This window comes from Micromesistius poutassou (assembly GCF_964030765.1).
Source record: "Micromesistius poutassou genome assembly, chromosome: 23".
Taxonomy (NCBI): Eukaryota; Metazoa; Chordata; class Actinopteri; order Gadiformes; family Gadidae; genus Micromesistius; species Micromesistius poutassou.
Genome location: NC_140293.1, coordinates 8288498 through 8305426, shown reverse-complemented (window position 1 = coordinate 8305426; position 16929 = coordinate 8288498). Strand labels below are relative to the sequence as shown.

At 42.4% G+C, this 16929-nt stretch overlaps 1 protein-coding gene across 2 annotated transcripts; it reads right to left on the bottom strand.

Moving 5' to 3' along the window:
* Positions 1 to 40: 40 nt before the first annotated feature.
* On the bottom strand, positions 41 to 15554 carry LOC311368825 (glycerol kinase). 2 transcript variants are annotated; one of them, XM_084487593.1, is made up of 19 exons: positions 15346 to 15554; positions 12645 to 12718; positions 11781 to 11887; positions 11440 to 11517; positions 9967 to 10046; positions 9597 to 9734; positions 9041 to 9150; positions 8712 to 8778; positions 7011 to 7046; positions 6694 to 6761; positions 5248 to 5290; positions 4809 to 4889; positions 4458 to 4536; positions 4081 to 4177; positions 3699 to 3783; positions 2670 to 2790; positions 2036 to 2179; positions 1619 to 1705; positions 41 to 1074 (listed from the first exon to the last, which is right to left on the bottom strand). In XM_084487593.1, the coding sequence occupies exons 1-19, from the start codon at positions 15415 to 15417 to the stop codon at positions 1061 to 1063; spliced, it is 1581 nt and encodes a 526-aa protein (XP_084343719.1). In that variant the 5' UTR covers positions 15418 to 15554; the 3' UTR covers positions 41 to 1060. The 2 variants fall into 2 exon arrangements, with proteins under 2 accessions (XP_084343719.1, XP_084343720.1); XM_084487594.1 differs by lacking the exon at positions 41 to 1074 and adding an exon at positions 1125 to 1454.
* Positions 15555 to 16929: the final 1375 nt, after the last annotated feature.

Here is a 16929-nt window from a genome sequence, read left to right as displayed (position 1 = left end):
TTGTACATTCTCTTAATGAAAGGAAATTAACATTATCCACTTCAATTTTAAAGAGGTTTATTCAAAAATCTGTACATTTCAGCATAGGGGCTCTTGCACATTGAAATCACATCGCAGACTAATAGGAATTGAACATATGTACATAGCTCAACATTGTATAGCTTGATTTGTCATTTGCTCTGAATGTGGACCTTAAAATTGATTATCAGTATGATATGAGTAGTAACCAAACCTGACCACCAAGACCCCAATACAGGTATACAGTTTCTGATCTGGGATCAGATCTGATCAGATGTGTAAATTAAATGGAATATTTTAAAGCCCCATTTCACAATTCCGTGATGAAATCCCTTTAAATCAGCCTATGCTCTACACAAGGTCATTGATAAAGTGCGTTCCAGCGCTGGCAGAGCATGCGCAACCATTTGGTTGAGAAATTCAGTTTCTCAACTATCCCATTCTGAAAAATAGTAAAACGACTAAAAATGATAATAAAATGTTAAAGCTTCAAGGTCATCTAAAGTTAATTTGAGTTACGAAAATGAACATTCATTGCTTCCATGAAGTGGAAAATTACGCATACGGTTACGGCCAGTGGTCAAATATACAGTTTCTACAGTATACAGCATGTTTTGCTACTGGAAATGACAAACTTCTTTTGAAATTCCTGTGATGAACTGGTTTATAATTGGCAAATGATACATAAATTGCAAATCTAAACATTAGCTAATAAACTTACAGTGTAGGACTTAACGCTTGACATTTAAAATTATAATTGGGCTTCTGTTCATTCTCGGGAGGCGGGGTAGGAGGGTTGGACGGAGTCGTGGGAGGAGACAACTTAAATATTGTGCATTTGGACTGCAGTACCAATTAAGTCGTCTTCACATTCATATATTCACAAAAATAAGAAATCCCCAATTGAGATGTTCGATGCTGTTTTGACAGCAGTGAGTGTCAATCAAAAAAGTACTAGGTCAAACTGCCATTTTATCTTCCTTTTGAGCACAAAATGGCCTTCTTTGTTGCCTTTGGCCACCACAGGTTCTCCCAAGTTCAGCTATTGCTTTTGATCTGTTGGTTGAAGATGTGAAACAACAATTAAAAGGGACAAGAAATGACCAGAGCAGTGAACAGTAGTACAAAAAGTAGAAACGGGAGCGAAGGCTTTGTTAATTCATTTGGAAATGGACAGGGTTAGTTAACACTCATTCCTTTATTATTCACAACTTGTTAGACAGCAACAGCCAGTGGAAAAAAAGACGATAAACAGTTTTTTGTTAGATTTTGTTATTATTGTAACAAGGAATAACCATTAAAAAAGGCATTGATAGAAAAGTATCCTTAATACAATACATCCATACCGAGATGGTATGGATGTATTGTACCGGCTCGGTTTGGTGGAGGGCTCGGCGGGACCCCCCAGGGAGCACCCTTCATCTTCTTCTCTAATCCTGTCGGCCGAGATGAAGAAAAGCCCCCAGCGCCGGACAGCCGCCATGTTTTAGCACATCAAAAGATGATTGATGCAAAAGCGGTGCCACCCCTCAATTAATTAAGCTGTTGATTACCATTAGAATACCAAACAGTAGATGTTACGTAGTGTTCCCTAGGTTACCGTTTGAGTGGCAGACGGGTTCTATGGTCTCCCAGTTCATGGCCTTCTGCACGGCCTTCTTCCAGCGGGAGAAGCGGAACTCGCTCTCTGTAAGGAGCAGGAAATGGGTTAGTGATGTGCGATGTAGGCCAATAGGGGCTTTGAGTGTGACTAAGCAATGACAAAAGACCAATAGTGTGTGAAGGGTAAATAAACACTAGAATCAAACTGCATCTCTGGTGAAAATGGAAAGGCTTTTGCCATTTCCTTAAAGTGTTTGCTGCAATAAGGCATATTTGAATGCTTGTATATATTTTTAAATAACAGAAATATTTAGTTATTTTTTGCTTCTAAAGATATATGACAACCAAAAGCTAACGCCAATATCAACTTTAAATGCTTTAACACATTTGTAGGTAGGTAGGTAGGGCAACCTACCGTTGGGGTTAATCTGGGGCTCAAATGTCTCTGATACGACCTGGGGAAGACGACCGGCCGTCAGGTCCCAGACACCCACCCCCTCTGCCGTGCCTGCAGCCATGGCGACCCCCAAGGCCGTGGTCTCCGCCATGGTGGGGCGCACTGGAGGAAGCAACAAAACACAAGAAATAGCTCCCTTCTTGAGTGTGAGCAGAGAGCTCTACCGTCAAGCACTTTTACTTTGAAAGCGATATTGTGAAACACTTACCCGGGGAGCTCTACTTTGAGAGCTCCAGATTATTCCAGATTATTAAAATACTGAGAGACCTTTAGTGTGAAACTACAGCTACACCCCCCAACAACTATGAGTGGGGTGTACTGGGAGCATTTATTGTGAAACATTTAACCAGAACTCTACACCCCCAATAGCTCTTCTTTGAGAGCTCTACTGAGATACGTTTTTGGAAACATTTACTCTGAGCTTAACTCCCTCTACGATCTTAAAGCTCTACGTTCTGAGAGTTCTCCCGAGCCCCCGCTCTATGCTCTAGGGTTAGGGTTAGAGAGCTCCACGTTCTCTACACCCTGAGAGCTCTATGTTCTGAGAGCTCTACACTCAGAGTTCTACCCTGTACTGTGTGGCTTCTCTTACCCACGGGGATGCAGAGGATGTCGGCCTGCAGCTGCATCAGCAGCCTGTTGGAGGTCATCCCTCCATCCACCCAGAGCCGGTCTAGAGGAATGCCGCTGTCCTGGTTCATGGCATCCAGGATCTGGATCACAGAGAGGGAGAGAGAAGTTCAAGTACAGCTTGGAATTTACCTAATTTGTCAAAGCTTGCAATTATAGACCCGGAACAAAGTATTGGGCACCCATGATGTGACATTTATTTCAATTCAGATTTGAGAACCACCATTGTACTGCACTGCATCTACAGTTTGAAAATGCAAGAATTTAACTTGAAATAATGCCTTTACTTGTGGTGTGTTCCTGATGCCTCGGACACCAGCCTTCCGAGTTTCACTTGTGACGTAATTTCCTGTTATAGCGTTCCCGTCTTTGTGATCGTGTCATGTAAATAGAACGCCCCCGAGGTCGTAAAAACTACTCGTCAACTCGTCTGAACTCAGAGGACCCCGAGTTCAGTAACAAAGATGGCTACTCCGAGCATCACATGTAGTAAACATTGTGGTTTTCTACTATTATAAGCACTTGTGTTTTTGTTGTAACCAAATGAAGAAGTCGTACACATAGCACTGTATACTGTTACCTATAGGCATGTCGTTACAGTCTTATTATGTGTTAAATACCGCCTATTTTGTAGCTTGTGCCGCTGAAATTGGCTAGAGACGCTCCATGTTGCTATGACAACAATGCCGATTCTTGAGCAGAAAGCAGAGCTCCGACTCGTCTTGTTGTGTGCCAAATAGAACGAAAAACCCGGGGTCACTCGTTTCCGAGACGGATGTGACATCACACCCGAGCTGCAAGTCGCGATTACGAGACAAATAGAAGGCACCACTAATCTCAGAATTAGAGAGTTCCCGAGGGGGCGTGACCAAAAGGGGAATGCCGCAATAAAGCTGGGAGAGTTCCCCACTTCCGAGGTATCCGAGGAATCTGGAACACACCATTGGTAGGTAACGAAAAACAAACTTCAGAAAAGTGTGTGAAAGCTCACCTCTCTGGTCTGGAAGCAGACCGCCTCCAGGGCAGCGAAGGCCAGATGGTTTTTGTTGGTGAACTGAGTCAGCCCACAGATGATTCTAGACCACACACACAGACACACACACGTAGCGTAACATTTAGCTACATTTAGCATGGATAGGTTAAAATGAAACTTATTGTAATGTACGATGATGTAAGATATCATAGCATGTGTTTAGAAGTTTGCTTTTTGTAGCGTCAATATCCTAACATTTTGCTACCGTAGCATGTGTACATTAAAAGTTTTGCTTTTTGTAGTATGTAGTGTAACATTTAGCTGCCATAGCGAGGGGGGCTTTAGTGTAGCTCTTTGTAGTGTTGGTAGCATGGTATTTAGCTATTGTAAACGTCCTCACCCTCGTGCACTGGGCTCCCAGTAGGGGGCGTAGAGCCCGGAAAATGCTGGAACAAAGTAGCAGCCGTAAGATGAGCCCGCGGCAGCTGCCAGTTTCTCTGGAGTTAGAAGATGAGAAAATAAATTTATGAATGAATCAATATTGAAAGCGTTGAAAATGAGACATCTCTGTAGAAGTGTCTTTTACCAGAGGAAAAGCCACAAGAAGGAGAAAATAAACAATGACACAATCAGATTAATGATAATACCGCTAAATGAACGTAGTAACGCATGCTTTCTCATCCAAACAGGAAAAAAATAAAAATGGGGTTTGATTGATAAGAGTGTGTGTATATATTTATGAATGAGTGTGCGTGTATATATCATAGGTCAATGTACCTATCTCGGCAGTTGACTTGACGATTCCCATATTGTCTTTCAGCCAGCGGACAACCGCCCCCGCTATGGCAACCGACCCCTGTCGGGACACAGAGCAACCAATCACAACTCTGCTGATGCAACCACGACCGTTCACAGACTCCAATAACACACTAATCAATCACTAAGAGCAACTAATCAATGATTCCTGATGACAAGATTATATCAGACAAACTACAAAAAAATGTTCTTTGTTTTTTTAGAGATAATGAAACCACTACAAAAAAAGAGGTACAAATAAAAGGGAATAAATGTCAGTATCCATCCGTAGTGTTGCAGACATTCCAGGTAGCAGGAGAGACGTGGTCTCACCTCGAGAGCGTAGCAGGCGGGCTGGTCCCTGCCCAGCTGGTAGGCCACGGTGGTGAGGAGCCCGTGCTCCGACTTCACTGGCTGAGGAACAACAATAAACATTTATTAGGCTGGGATAATCACAGCTGTGCTGATACTCATTCTAACAGCACCACGTTTGCGTGTGATAATGCTTTTATACAACAGTTCTCCAAGCTCAATTTATTAGTGAGCAGTAATAAGCGACCGATTATGATTTTTTGGTTTAGTTAATCATTTATTTGGCTCTGCGAACACAAATAGAAAACTAGACGTCCCAGTCCAGTCCCAGTCGTTTTCCTGCCCACTAGGTCTACAAGTTACTAGGTGCCAGCCGCCAGCTACTTTGCATTCTGTACAATCTCTATTTTGTTTCCATTCATTGTCCAACCATTGAATAAGAGTCGCTGGTCACTCCTACCTTGGATCCAGTGTTCCGTAGCAAAAAGCAGCCCGTTCCGTACCTTAAAAACAACATCACAAGAATGAGCAATAAGCGATAAATTACACTTATGACGGAGAAGATAACAACAAAGATAACAATTAACAATTAAGATGCATAACTCCACAGTAATGCATTTTAAAACTGCAGCATCTCTCTTTTCTCGCAGGTAACTGATGTGCCAACGGGTTCACGTTCAACCACACACCTCCCTCCCTCCCTCCCTCTCTACACACACCGTCTTAGCTTTAGCTCCAGTTTTACTGAGGCCAAGTCCACACGTACCAAAACTATCTTTTTTTTCTCCGTTTTCCCTGGCATCGTTTCAAGAACATTTGCGTCCACACGGATCCATCTCAATACGACTCAACACGCTACTTCATGTTCCAGGCGTATAGGTGGCGCTGTTTTAGTTTTAGAAATTCACCGGAAACGGTCACTCAAGTAATAAAGCGTTAACGCAACCCTTTTGATCGTCTCAATTGGCGCACGCATGGCTGTTGTTTGTTTGTAAAATGTGGCTTATGTGGTTGTCCATCAGTCTTTTTTGCTCAGCGTGGTGGCACAGGAGCATAATATTTTGCGTAGTGGTGGGCCGTTATCGGCGTTAACGTGCTGCGTTAACGCGAGACTCTTATCGGGCGATAAAAAAAATATCGCCGTTAATCTATTCTCAAAGTTGAACTAACCAGAAGCTGAGTGTTTAATAAAATATACTGTCCATAATCGCGCCATATGCTGGAGACAATGTAGCAATGATAATAGAAACAACTTGGGTGAGCTATGACACGTTTTGGGTTGATCGTAACATCAGAGCGTCGAAATAGTTGGTGTTGTTGTTGTTGTAATAATCCAAATCTTCCTCCAAGCTGCCCGCCTTGGTATGGCGGTAGGCGGACGCGTACCAGCCGTCTGCCGTCAACGCCGCCGCCCTCTAGATTAATTCCAAGATTAATCTAGATTTTAAAAATTAATCTATGCCCACCACTAATTTTGCGATAGTAACCCACAAGTAAGGCACAATATCTTCTCCAGCAGGAACACGAGCATGTAGTCGGCCATAGTTGTTGTTATGAGACGTCGTCACAGGTTACAAGAGGTTACGCTCGAGGGGTGTGGCGATGACATCATCGAAACGCAAGAATGCGTTTTGGCCGTCCAGACGAACACTCAAGGGCTGCGTTTGTGAATTTATTCACCCTGGGACCTGGTTTCAGAAAACTCAGTTTTCATGCGATGCGTTTACAGGATTCTCTCTCTCTCTCTCTCTCTCTCTCTCTCTCTCTCTCTCTCTCTCTCTCTCTCTCTCTCTCTCTCTCTCTCTCTCTCTCTCTCTCTCTCTCTCTCTCTCTCTCTCTCTCTCTCTCTCTCTCTCTCTCTCTCTCTCTCTCTCTCTCTCTCTCTCTCTCTCTCTCTCTCTCTCACGTGTTTTTGGCGTGGCCTTCCTTGAAGCACATCTGTCCGACCAGGGCAGCAGACTGATCCCCGAGACACTGACGTAAACAGAGGTTGGCGTTAGTTACCCTGTGATAAACAGAATATTACAATACCCTGCCGATAGCGACATAATCCGTCCATGTAGTAAGTAAATATAATAACAATGTATTTTATTTAGACATGAAAACATTTAAAAGCATACAAATGATGAGCCAAAGTGGGACAGAGAGGCGAGAAGAGTATGTGCACAACGGTGAAAGAATAAAGCCCAGACTAAACAAAACAACCACTGAAAGTGGGCTTACCCCCGAGATCGGCACCCCTGAGAGAGAGCTGGACTTCTGCAAGAGAGGGGACAAGAGACCATGGATATCACACACCATTTAATTTAACAAAAGAGAAAACATTGATCACTACTGAAGTCCCTGCGGGCGAGCAGAGGTCGGTGTGTTTGTGTGTCCAGGTCCACTACAGCGTTCCCATTTCTCTCACAGCGTATTGTTGTTATTGAGTCTGAGTTTTTGAAAAAAAAATAAAGAGGTATTTTCACCGCTACTGACGATAAACAGACGACAACGCACAGACACGGTTGATACGTTGGGATAGACTGTATGGTTTTGGACACTTTTATGAGATCTTCTTTTGATCATTAGTGAGCAGGAGGGGAGGGGCTATGCCTCCTGTGACTGCTGTCGGGCGGAAACCTTGTATCTCCATAATTCAGCTTTTTATTATTAATTTTATGTTAGTATATGTAATATGCAAGTGTTAAAAACTGCTTGTGACAAAATCTTGTAACTACATTCGATACTAAAACTATCGACAAAACCTCATAGCGCCACCCCTCCTCCATCTTGAATTAAGTGCAGCCAATGGCAGAGCAGGAGGCAGCAGGCAGCAGTATGGAGACACAACTACAACACAACTAAACAACACAACTAATACAACACAACGACAACACAACTAAACTAGAAGAACACACAGCAAGAACTGTAAGAGCTGTATAAATAACTGGTTGTTCTTTATGCCCTTTTCTTTACTCAAGAAACACTAGGTCTATGAAACACTAGGTCAATGAAACACTAGGTCTATGAAACACTAGGTCTATGAAACACTAGGTCTATGAAAGCCAAGGTTTGTGAGGCCTGAGGGAGCGAGTGGAGACGAGTGCAGTTTAGTCTATCTCTTGCTAGTCTATCTCTTCTAGTCACAGCCAATACCATCTTTGATGGTATTCATCTTCAATGGTAGCCTATTCATAGCACTGAATCTTGATAAAGACATATTTTGGACAACAGCAGGAAAAACTGAACGCTATAAACGTTATAACCTGCATGTTGATGATAACATGATGTAATGCACTGACTGCCTCAGTGACCGTTCTAATAAATGATTAAACAACCTTCTGAACTAACTGTTCCAAAACCTCATCACTCTGTTGGACTTGGATTTATGTCAAATAATAATTAAATGACCGGTTCAACTATTACCATATATAAAAACAAAATACCAGATTTGACGACGTGATGTGGAAATATTTCAAAGACAAGTTAAGATAGGAAGTTAATGAGTGGTAATGTCTGAACTATAAAACATAATGATGATAAAAAGTGAACCATCTCCCCCTGTGAGCCACGACGCAGAGAACAAAGTTCATGGCTTTTTAAACCTGTTCTACTTCAAGATAGATAAGATACAACTATCAAAGATTGTGGAATTATTGTGCTCTACCTAATTTATGTACAAATTGAGAACCACAATGTGTTTTTTCCATGCAGTACCATTACCAGTACAAAGACACTAATCATTTCAATTCTTCAGAATCCCTATGTTATCAAGACATTATCTTCCATTCCAGGAAATATGTCCTATATTACATCCTATATTATCTCATATCAAGGTCATTTGTATCAAAATGTGTATACAAAGCTTTCATCTGTATCAAATCAAAGACTTCAAATTAAAGCTCTCTATATGTAGATCATTCCCAAACGCTCTGAGCTTACCATGCATCCATATATTTCCGACGAGCTCCTAACTTTGGGCAGAATATTCATGGGGACATCAAAATACCTACAGGAAGACATCCACCGATCAGATTCAAGTTCACATCAGCAGAAAGGTCAATCAGATTAAACTATTACTATGAATGGAGGCAGGGAAAATTTCTATGTGGAAAAAGGAAGAATGTCATCAATGTTTAGGATTAGGATAAGCCCTTTGTTTGAGCTTCCCCCTAAAAAATATATAAACATACAATTTTAAACATTCATTAAGTGCAAAACAGAATCTTTCACTAATGTCTGTCAGCGTGTCTGTCAGCGTGTGCGTGGACCTGCAGAGCTCGGGGTCCCAGTCCAGGGTGTGGATGTTGAAGAGAAGGGTGCGGCTGGCATTGGACACGTCTGTGATGTGAACACCTCCGTCCGTGTTCCCACTCAGACACTGGCAGAGGAACCATTCAATCACACTTTATCTAAAGCCTTTAAACACAAAGAGCTTCTGCTCAAAGCTGCAATATTATTTGCCTAACAAGAGATTAACGCAACAACAAGAATTTAGGTTTCAACCAAGTCATAGCTAATTAGGTAAAGGTTATTTAGGTAAAATGTATACTTAGACTGAATGGGGGGAAATAGACAGAAAATTAAAATAATGAATTTAATACCACAGGGTTTGGATTATATAAACTCTACATAGACATAATATTTTTGTAGCCATTATAAAAACATCTACTCATCTAATGTTTCCCAATATAGAGATACATTCATAATTTTCTTCCTGTAAGTGGTCTAATCAAATTGAACGTTTTTACTGTAATGCAAGGAAATACTATGCAATTTAAGATCTTACATCCATATATCATGGGGCTGTGTTAGTGTGGAGCGTACCCATATGATCCAGGAGTCCACCGTACCAAACATGGCCCTGTCCTCGGCCACCGCCCGGCGGACCTCCTCCACGTTGTCCAGCAGCCAGCGCAGCTTCACCGCACTGAAGTAGGTGCTGACCGGCAGGCCTGTCTTGGGCTGTGGAGACACACCGCAGCCATGTGACAAACAGCCAGTGGTGTAAGACTAACCCCACCGTTGATCCATCTCCACATTAACACACAGCCCACCTACAGGGCGCCTGACACTGTGTGGATCACGTCAGCCAGGCTACATCTGAATGACATGGATCTGAATGAGCTGCAAGTGGCTTTGCTCAATGACTGGATGATAGTAAATAACTGATATATTAACTGATCAGGGTTCTCACCTTGAGGTGGTTTTTGTTCTTGCCCGGGGACTTGTTGATGAGTCTTTCCACCGTGGACTGTGTGCGCAGATCAAGCCAAACTACACACACACACACACACACACACACACACACACACACACACACACACACACACACACACACACACACACACACACACACACACACACACACACACAAAACATGAATTAACATTAGTTAATGCAGTAATATGCATTAACCAACAGTTACTGAACAGTTAACTGATGGTCTAGAAATAATTGATGGTGTTCATGTTAACTAATGTAATGGTGTTCATGTTAACTAAGGTAATGGTGTTCATGTTAACTAATGTAATGGTGTTGATGTTAACTTAGGTAATGGTGTTCATGTTAACTAAGGTAATGGTGTTCATGTTAACCCAGGTTATGGTGTTCATGTTAACTAAGGTAATGCTGTTCATGTTAACTAAGGTAATGGTGTTCATGTTAACTAATGTAATGGTGTTCATGTCAACCAAGGTAATGGTGTTCATGTTAACCCAGGTTATGTGTTCATGTTAACTAAGGTAATGCTGTTCATGTTAACTAATGTAGTGGTGTTCATGTTAAATAAGGTAATGGTGTTCATGTTAACTAAGGTAATGTGTTCATGTTAACTAATGTAATGGTGTTCATGTTAACTAAGGTAATGTGTTCATGTCATGATGTTCATGTTAACTAAGCTAACATCATTGTTCATGGTAACTAAGGTAATGGTGTTCATGGTAACTAAGGTAATGGTGTTCATGTTAACTAAGGTAATGGTGTTCATGTTAACTAAGGTAATGGTGTTCATGCTAACTAATGTAATGGTGTTCATGTTAACTAAGGTAATGGTGTTCATGTTAACTAAGGTAATGGTGTTCATGTTAACTAAGCTAACATCATTGTTCATGTGTTCATGTTAACTAAGGTAATGGTGTTCATGTTAACTAAGGTAATGGTGTTCATGCTAACCCAGGTTATGGTGTTCATGTTAACTAAGGTAATGGTGTTCATGTTAACTAAGGTAATGGTGTTCATGTTAACCCAGGTTATGGTGTTCATGTTAACTAAGGTAATGGTGTTGATGTCATGATGTTCATGTTAACTAAGCTAACATCATTGTTCATGTGTTCATGGTAACTAAGGTAATGGTGATTGATTTTACACGTGTGTGAAGGCCTATCAAGATGCGGAGGAAGAACATGTCCTTGGAGAACCACATGCCTCACATGGTTCACAACCGCTCTGAATCCTTTGGCCCTGGTGGCCGTTTGTGTCATGACAGTGAGGGGAACAGCAGTCAGTGACCCAGAAGGGGAATAACTTCACCATTGGCTGCCACCAGACACGTTTATTCAAGAGAAGAAAATACATCATGAGGATTTATTTTGGCTCTCAGGCACATTTCCCCAATTATTTGGTGTTTTCTTTAAAGAGAATACTTTATTATGGGATGTGGTGTACTCACCCAGGGCGTTGTAGAGTGGCTCTCCGGTCCCCTTATCCCACACCACTGTGGTTTCTCTCTGATTGGTCACGCCCACCGCTGGGGTAACAAAATAACAAACAAGAAACTTAAACAGGTTTGTCCCCCCCCACACACACACACACACACACACACACACACACACACACACACACACACACACACACACACACACACACACACACACACACACACACACACACATACATACATTCTACCTAAACTAGTAGAGCATGGCATTAACACTGCTAGGGTTATATTATTACAATCCCACCAGTTGCAGAAATGGAAGTGTGTCTTGGTGTGTGTGTTGGGGTGAGCACCTTTAATGTTGGAGAGGTCGATGTTGAGTTGACCGAGCTTCTCGCACGTCCTCTCTATGCACTCGTACACTGACTGGATGATCTCCTTGGGGTCCTCCTCCACCCAGCTGATGAACACACAGAACACATGTTCCACGCATGGTGCTACTTCTGTTAAAGGTCAACTACAGCAGTTTAAAAAGGAATTCCATCCCATGTCTTCCTACACTACGGAAGAAGACAGAAAGATCCTAAAATAAAACCTCTACACATGGCACACACAAACCGATAGATGAGCCAAAAAGGTAACGAGGCACGATGTCAGTTTTAAAAAGGGAAATCTCACCCCATGCCCCTCGTGGCTATTAATGGGAGAAGTTCCTTATCTATAAATATAAATTTGCTCTTTAAAAGGTTTATGAGCTGCCACCCCACAATATCAACCTCTAAAATATAGTTTTAGTCTTTATAGTTGGTTTAATTGTTGCTTCACGGGTCAAATTGCAATGGGGTTTCTCATAATAAAAACACTTAAGTGTAATTCTGTATCATTTTGTCTTGACTTCATTGGTGCCTCCATAGTTTTGGTTGCTTTCAATGATCTGCATTATTGCTAAATTAACTCCACATGTCGGACAATAAAAATGGACTGAAATGAAATGTGAGCAACCAAACCAGCTCTTACAGTTTACATCATAACCAGAGGGTTGGAACTTAAACCTGCCACTGGTTAGAAAAGCGCTCTATAAATGCACTCCATTTCTTAATATTCATTTTGACTCCATCCAGGGAAACTGACAGGGCTGATATATCTTAGCGTTTGAAAGTGTTTTTTAACCACAGAGTACCACTAATGGGAACGCCATGAAGGGCAAGTCAACTCACCCCTCTTTGGGAAAAAACTGTGTGATCTCCACCTGATGCTGACTCACAACCTCGGCCGTTCTAGCATTGAACACCTGTGGAAGGACAGACAGGTACACACATTTTGAAAGACTGTGACAGTCGACCTGCAATATCAACCAGTGAGCACACTCACATTGCATGAGAAGATATAAACATCAACCATAAATGTTAGCGTAGGTTGATAACCTTGATTCTATGTTGGGATTGAGGTTATAAGACAAGCGTATGATTGCTTCTGGTGTAGGAATGTGGTGGATGTTCAGAGACACAAAGGAATAGACATGAAGCAAGGGGCATGGAAAATATATATTAGAGGGGAACCAAACTACTGCTTCCACGTTTTTGTGAAAGGGGGAGGAATATCAACGTTGCACCCTTATCCGATTCTCCTACTACATCTTACTGGAGTTGCGGTTTACTCCTAACGAGCTCAACGGAGTCAAAGCAACAGTCAGGTGTGCCAACCTGCTCTCAGGTGGACACAGAGAGGGCCCGAGCAGTACAGCCATACATCAATGTGTGGTTAAGAGGCGCTTCGATCAAAATCTGGATCCTCGTAAAGCTTCAACATTTCTGTTTTCCTGTCTTAAAACACATGACCTGCTTTAACGGTTTGATCGGTCCTATGTGTCATATGACGGTGTGATTAAAGTACAACTATTCTTTTTTCCCAGCAGAAACAGAGTTGATGATGCAGAACACACGTATGAGGCGGTACTTTATATTAGAAAACAGCATAGCACCATGATTCCCCTTTAATGTGAAGGTGTTCTGCACCAGTGTGCACTCTGAGTTCCTCCGTATGGTTCTAGCATCCCTGTCAGGCTGTTCTGGTCAAAACATATTCAGCTGGCTTATGATGTCCCGTACAGAGACATGCTTCCACTATGTCTGTGTGCTCTTACCTCATCTCATTTATGTTCCTCATGAAGCTGCACACACACACACACACACACACACACACACACACACACACACACACACACACACACACACACACACACACACACACACACACACACACACACACACTGTCTTCTAGTTTACATGTCGGAAACAATGTCATTATCATGCTTCACTGACCTCTGACCTGCTCAATGCTACTCCTTCTACAGCAGAGAGGTGTGATGTGTGATCATACCTCGTCAATATAACGATATACAAGAACCAGAAATGGACCAATAAAGATACTAAAACACTTCTAAGTGGTCCCTTTGGCTGAATTCATCAAAATCTAACCAAACAAGGTTGGGTCGTTTCCTGTAGACATCCCCCCCACACACACACACACACACAGTCAAAGTTTAGGAGTGGATAGGGAGGTCTTTCCCCCAAAGGACTGTGACACAATCACCTCTCCCTAGATGACGGTGCAGACTACCTGACCACTGATGTTATTCATCCCAAGTGACTCATGCTTGGCCTCCTGAGGGGAAGGACATAGGTCTTAGAGAGAACTGTCCATCTCCCTGCTTTCATCTGAAATATTGAACTATGTAATCATAACCAACGGCTGTCACCATTGACAACTTGTTTTGTTTTGTTTTGTGGGCCTTGGCACCCTGCGACTGTTACGGGTAGGTTTAAAAAGCAACTCGTCCTGTTAATGTATAACCAGCTATGCTCTTTGGCATTATGTTGGTATTACATAACAGAAACTCAATCTTTTTCTGGGAAATATACTATAACTTGAGTCTAAAACATCCATCTTTCTAATGTCTCATCGTCCATTTTGATCCAACATTTCTAGAATGTTACAAACGAGTTAACACACTATTATGACACTGTCTTCTAGTTTACATGTCGGAAACAATTTGTCATTATCATGCTTCACTGACCTCCAACCTGCTCAATGCTACTACTTCTACAACAGGGAGGTAGCCATGTGTTATCATACCTTGTCAATATAACGATATACAAGCCCCAGAAATGGACCAATAAAGATACTAAAACACTTCTAAGTGGTCCCTTTGGCTGGATTCATCAAAATCGAACCAAACAAGGTTGGGTCGTTTCCTGTAGACATCACACTCACACACACACACACACACACACACACACACGCACACGCACACGCACACATGGTAGGATATATGTCTACTTTTGACAACATTGGACGGTTTGTTAAAGGAGGTATGCTTTTACATATAATATTATAAGGAGGAGGTACCAGACCAAGTTAGGTGGAAAGCTTTACTTTGGTTAATCTATAAATAAAAGGAGGAAGAAAATATATGTTACTCCTGACCTCATATGACCACAGACCAGCCTGTACTGATCCTCACACACCGCCAGAGGCGCTTCTGGAAACCTTCGATTTCACAATAATAAACATTTTGGTCTCAAATCCACGTCTCGTTTCGTCGTGGATTTTGAAAATAATCCACAGATCGGACTTGAGTTGGTCGGCGGGTTGCACCATGGATGTGTGTGTAGGGGTTTGACATTTAACACATACAACGTAGCAAATAGCAATTCAATGTCAACGTGTGAACTTTTTTCGCACCCACCATATAGACCCATAGGTCTAGCCTACGGACAGCGCGCATACATTACAAACAACATCCAAACAACGCATTTAACCCATATACGTATTCATGTCGTATCCACCATAAAAAAAAACATATATACAGACTAATTAGAGAAAATAAGCATTAGGTTTCTAGCGTCGATCACTAACCAGAAAGCGCGTCGAGCTGGTGCCCTGGTCCACCGCGGCGACAAGCGGGTCCGTCCCAGCGTTGGCTTTCATTCTGGTAATATACCAGGATACACTCACTAGATTAAAATGATCAGCGATGCCCGGTGTAGGCACAGCCTCTGGGAAACAGACTGCTGGGACCACGACTCGGCAACTACTGTAGCTACAATGAATACCAACTAGCGTGGGCAGACGCAACCAGAACGGAATGAATGAGACGAGTTGAGCCAACCGGTGTGGCCCGGGTTAGGAGAGGGAGGACCCGGGGGAGGGGTCACCCTGCCCGGGGGAGGGAGAGGGAGGGACCCGGGTTAGGAGAGGGGTCACACTGCCCGGGGGAAGGAGTGGGAGGGGAGGGAGGGACCCGGGGGAGGGGTCACCCTGCCCGGCCGGTCGACCTCGTTGTCAAAGTCGTTGGCTCGGTGAGGACCAATCCCGTTTGGGGGGCACGGTTCAATAAAACAAATTTTGGACGGACACGCACGACGTGTCCCTGGAGTCGGTCCAGAAACCGACCTAGGTCGATTGTAAGATCCATGGAATATTATTTAAATAAAATCGATCGCTTATTTCATATATAGATGACAGCAAAAGCTAACTATAGTGACCCATGTTTTATTTGGCTGGTTCCAGTATGTACGGCTGTGAGATGATTCTGACATGATACTTTATTTAGAATTAAAACACAGAGCTCCGAGACTCCTTGAGGTTTTCGTGTAAATTTAGACTCGACTTCCAGCTGATCAGACAGGAGAGGTCAAGAGGAATCCTAGGAATTTAGGATTGGTCCTCCATTGGCACACACACACACACACACACGCACACACACACACACACACACACACGCGCGCGCGCACACACACACACACACACACACACACACACACACACACACACACACACGTGCCAATCGGTTAGGTTTTAAACACAATTAATATCATTAATTGCCGGCAACTTGTTTATTGATTAAAACTCAACAGAAAAGTGTTTCTACAGGACAGGCAATACCAATATTGGTATTACGATAAGTACTCACAATCAACAACAAGACGGTGTCCTTCTGTGAATAAATGCAATGATGACAAAGTTGAACCAGATAAGCAAGTATTTAAAAACTGTTTGTATGGAAATATTCTCTGTCCCGAGTAGGCCTAGGCTTACTATTGAATCGAGATGAGGATTGTTTATACATTTTAAGTTTAAAAAAACATCACTGGGGCCAGAAGGCATATAGGCATATACAAGGTCTTTCGATTCACAAATGTTTTTTATTTGTGAGTAATACAAATATAACTCTGCGTTAAATACTGCGTTAAATAATCTCACCCCGTGATTCATCGCAAAGTGCAGATTACCAGATTTCATAAAACAATTCTGCTTCAAAGAAAAATGACCTCACAGAAATAAAGTTTTGCTCGGAGGCATCTTTGTATTGCGCGTCAATGTCCACTAGGTGGCGCCATACTCGTCCTTTGTTTTACATTTTATCATAACACAGGCACATGAATGTATGAATCACATTGAGAGTTTACTACTACCCACGAGCTGAACTCGGACAAGAAA

Coding starts and splice junctions, on each gene's coding strand:
- LOC311368825 (XM_084487594.1), bottom strand. CDS start 15,417: ATGAAAGCCAACGCTGGGACGGACCCGCTTGTCGCCGCGGTGGACCAG. Junction 7,047..8,711: donor CGGAAATATATGGATGCATG/GTAAGCTCAGAG, acceptor CCTCTCTTGCAG/AAGTCCAGCTCTCTCTCAGG. Junction 3,784..4,080: donor TGGGAGCCCAGTGCACGAGG/GTGAGGACGTTT, acceptor TGTGTGGTCTAG/AATCATCTGTGGGCTGACTC.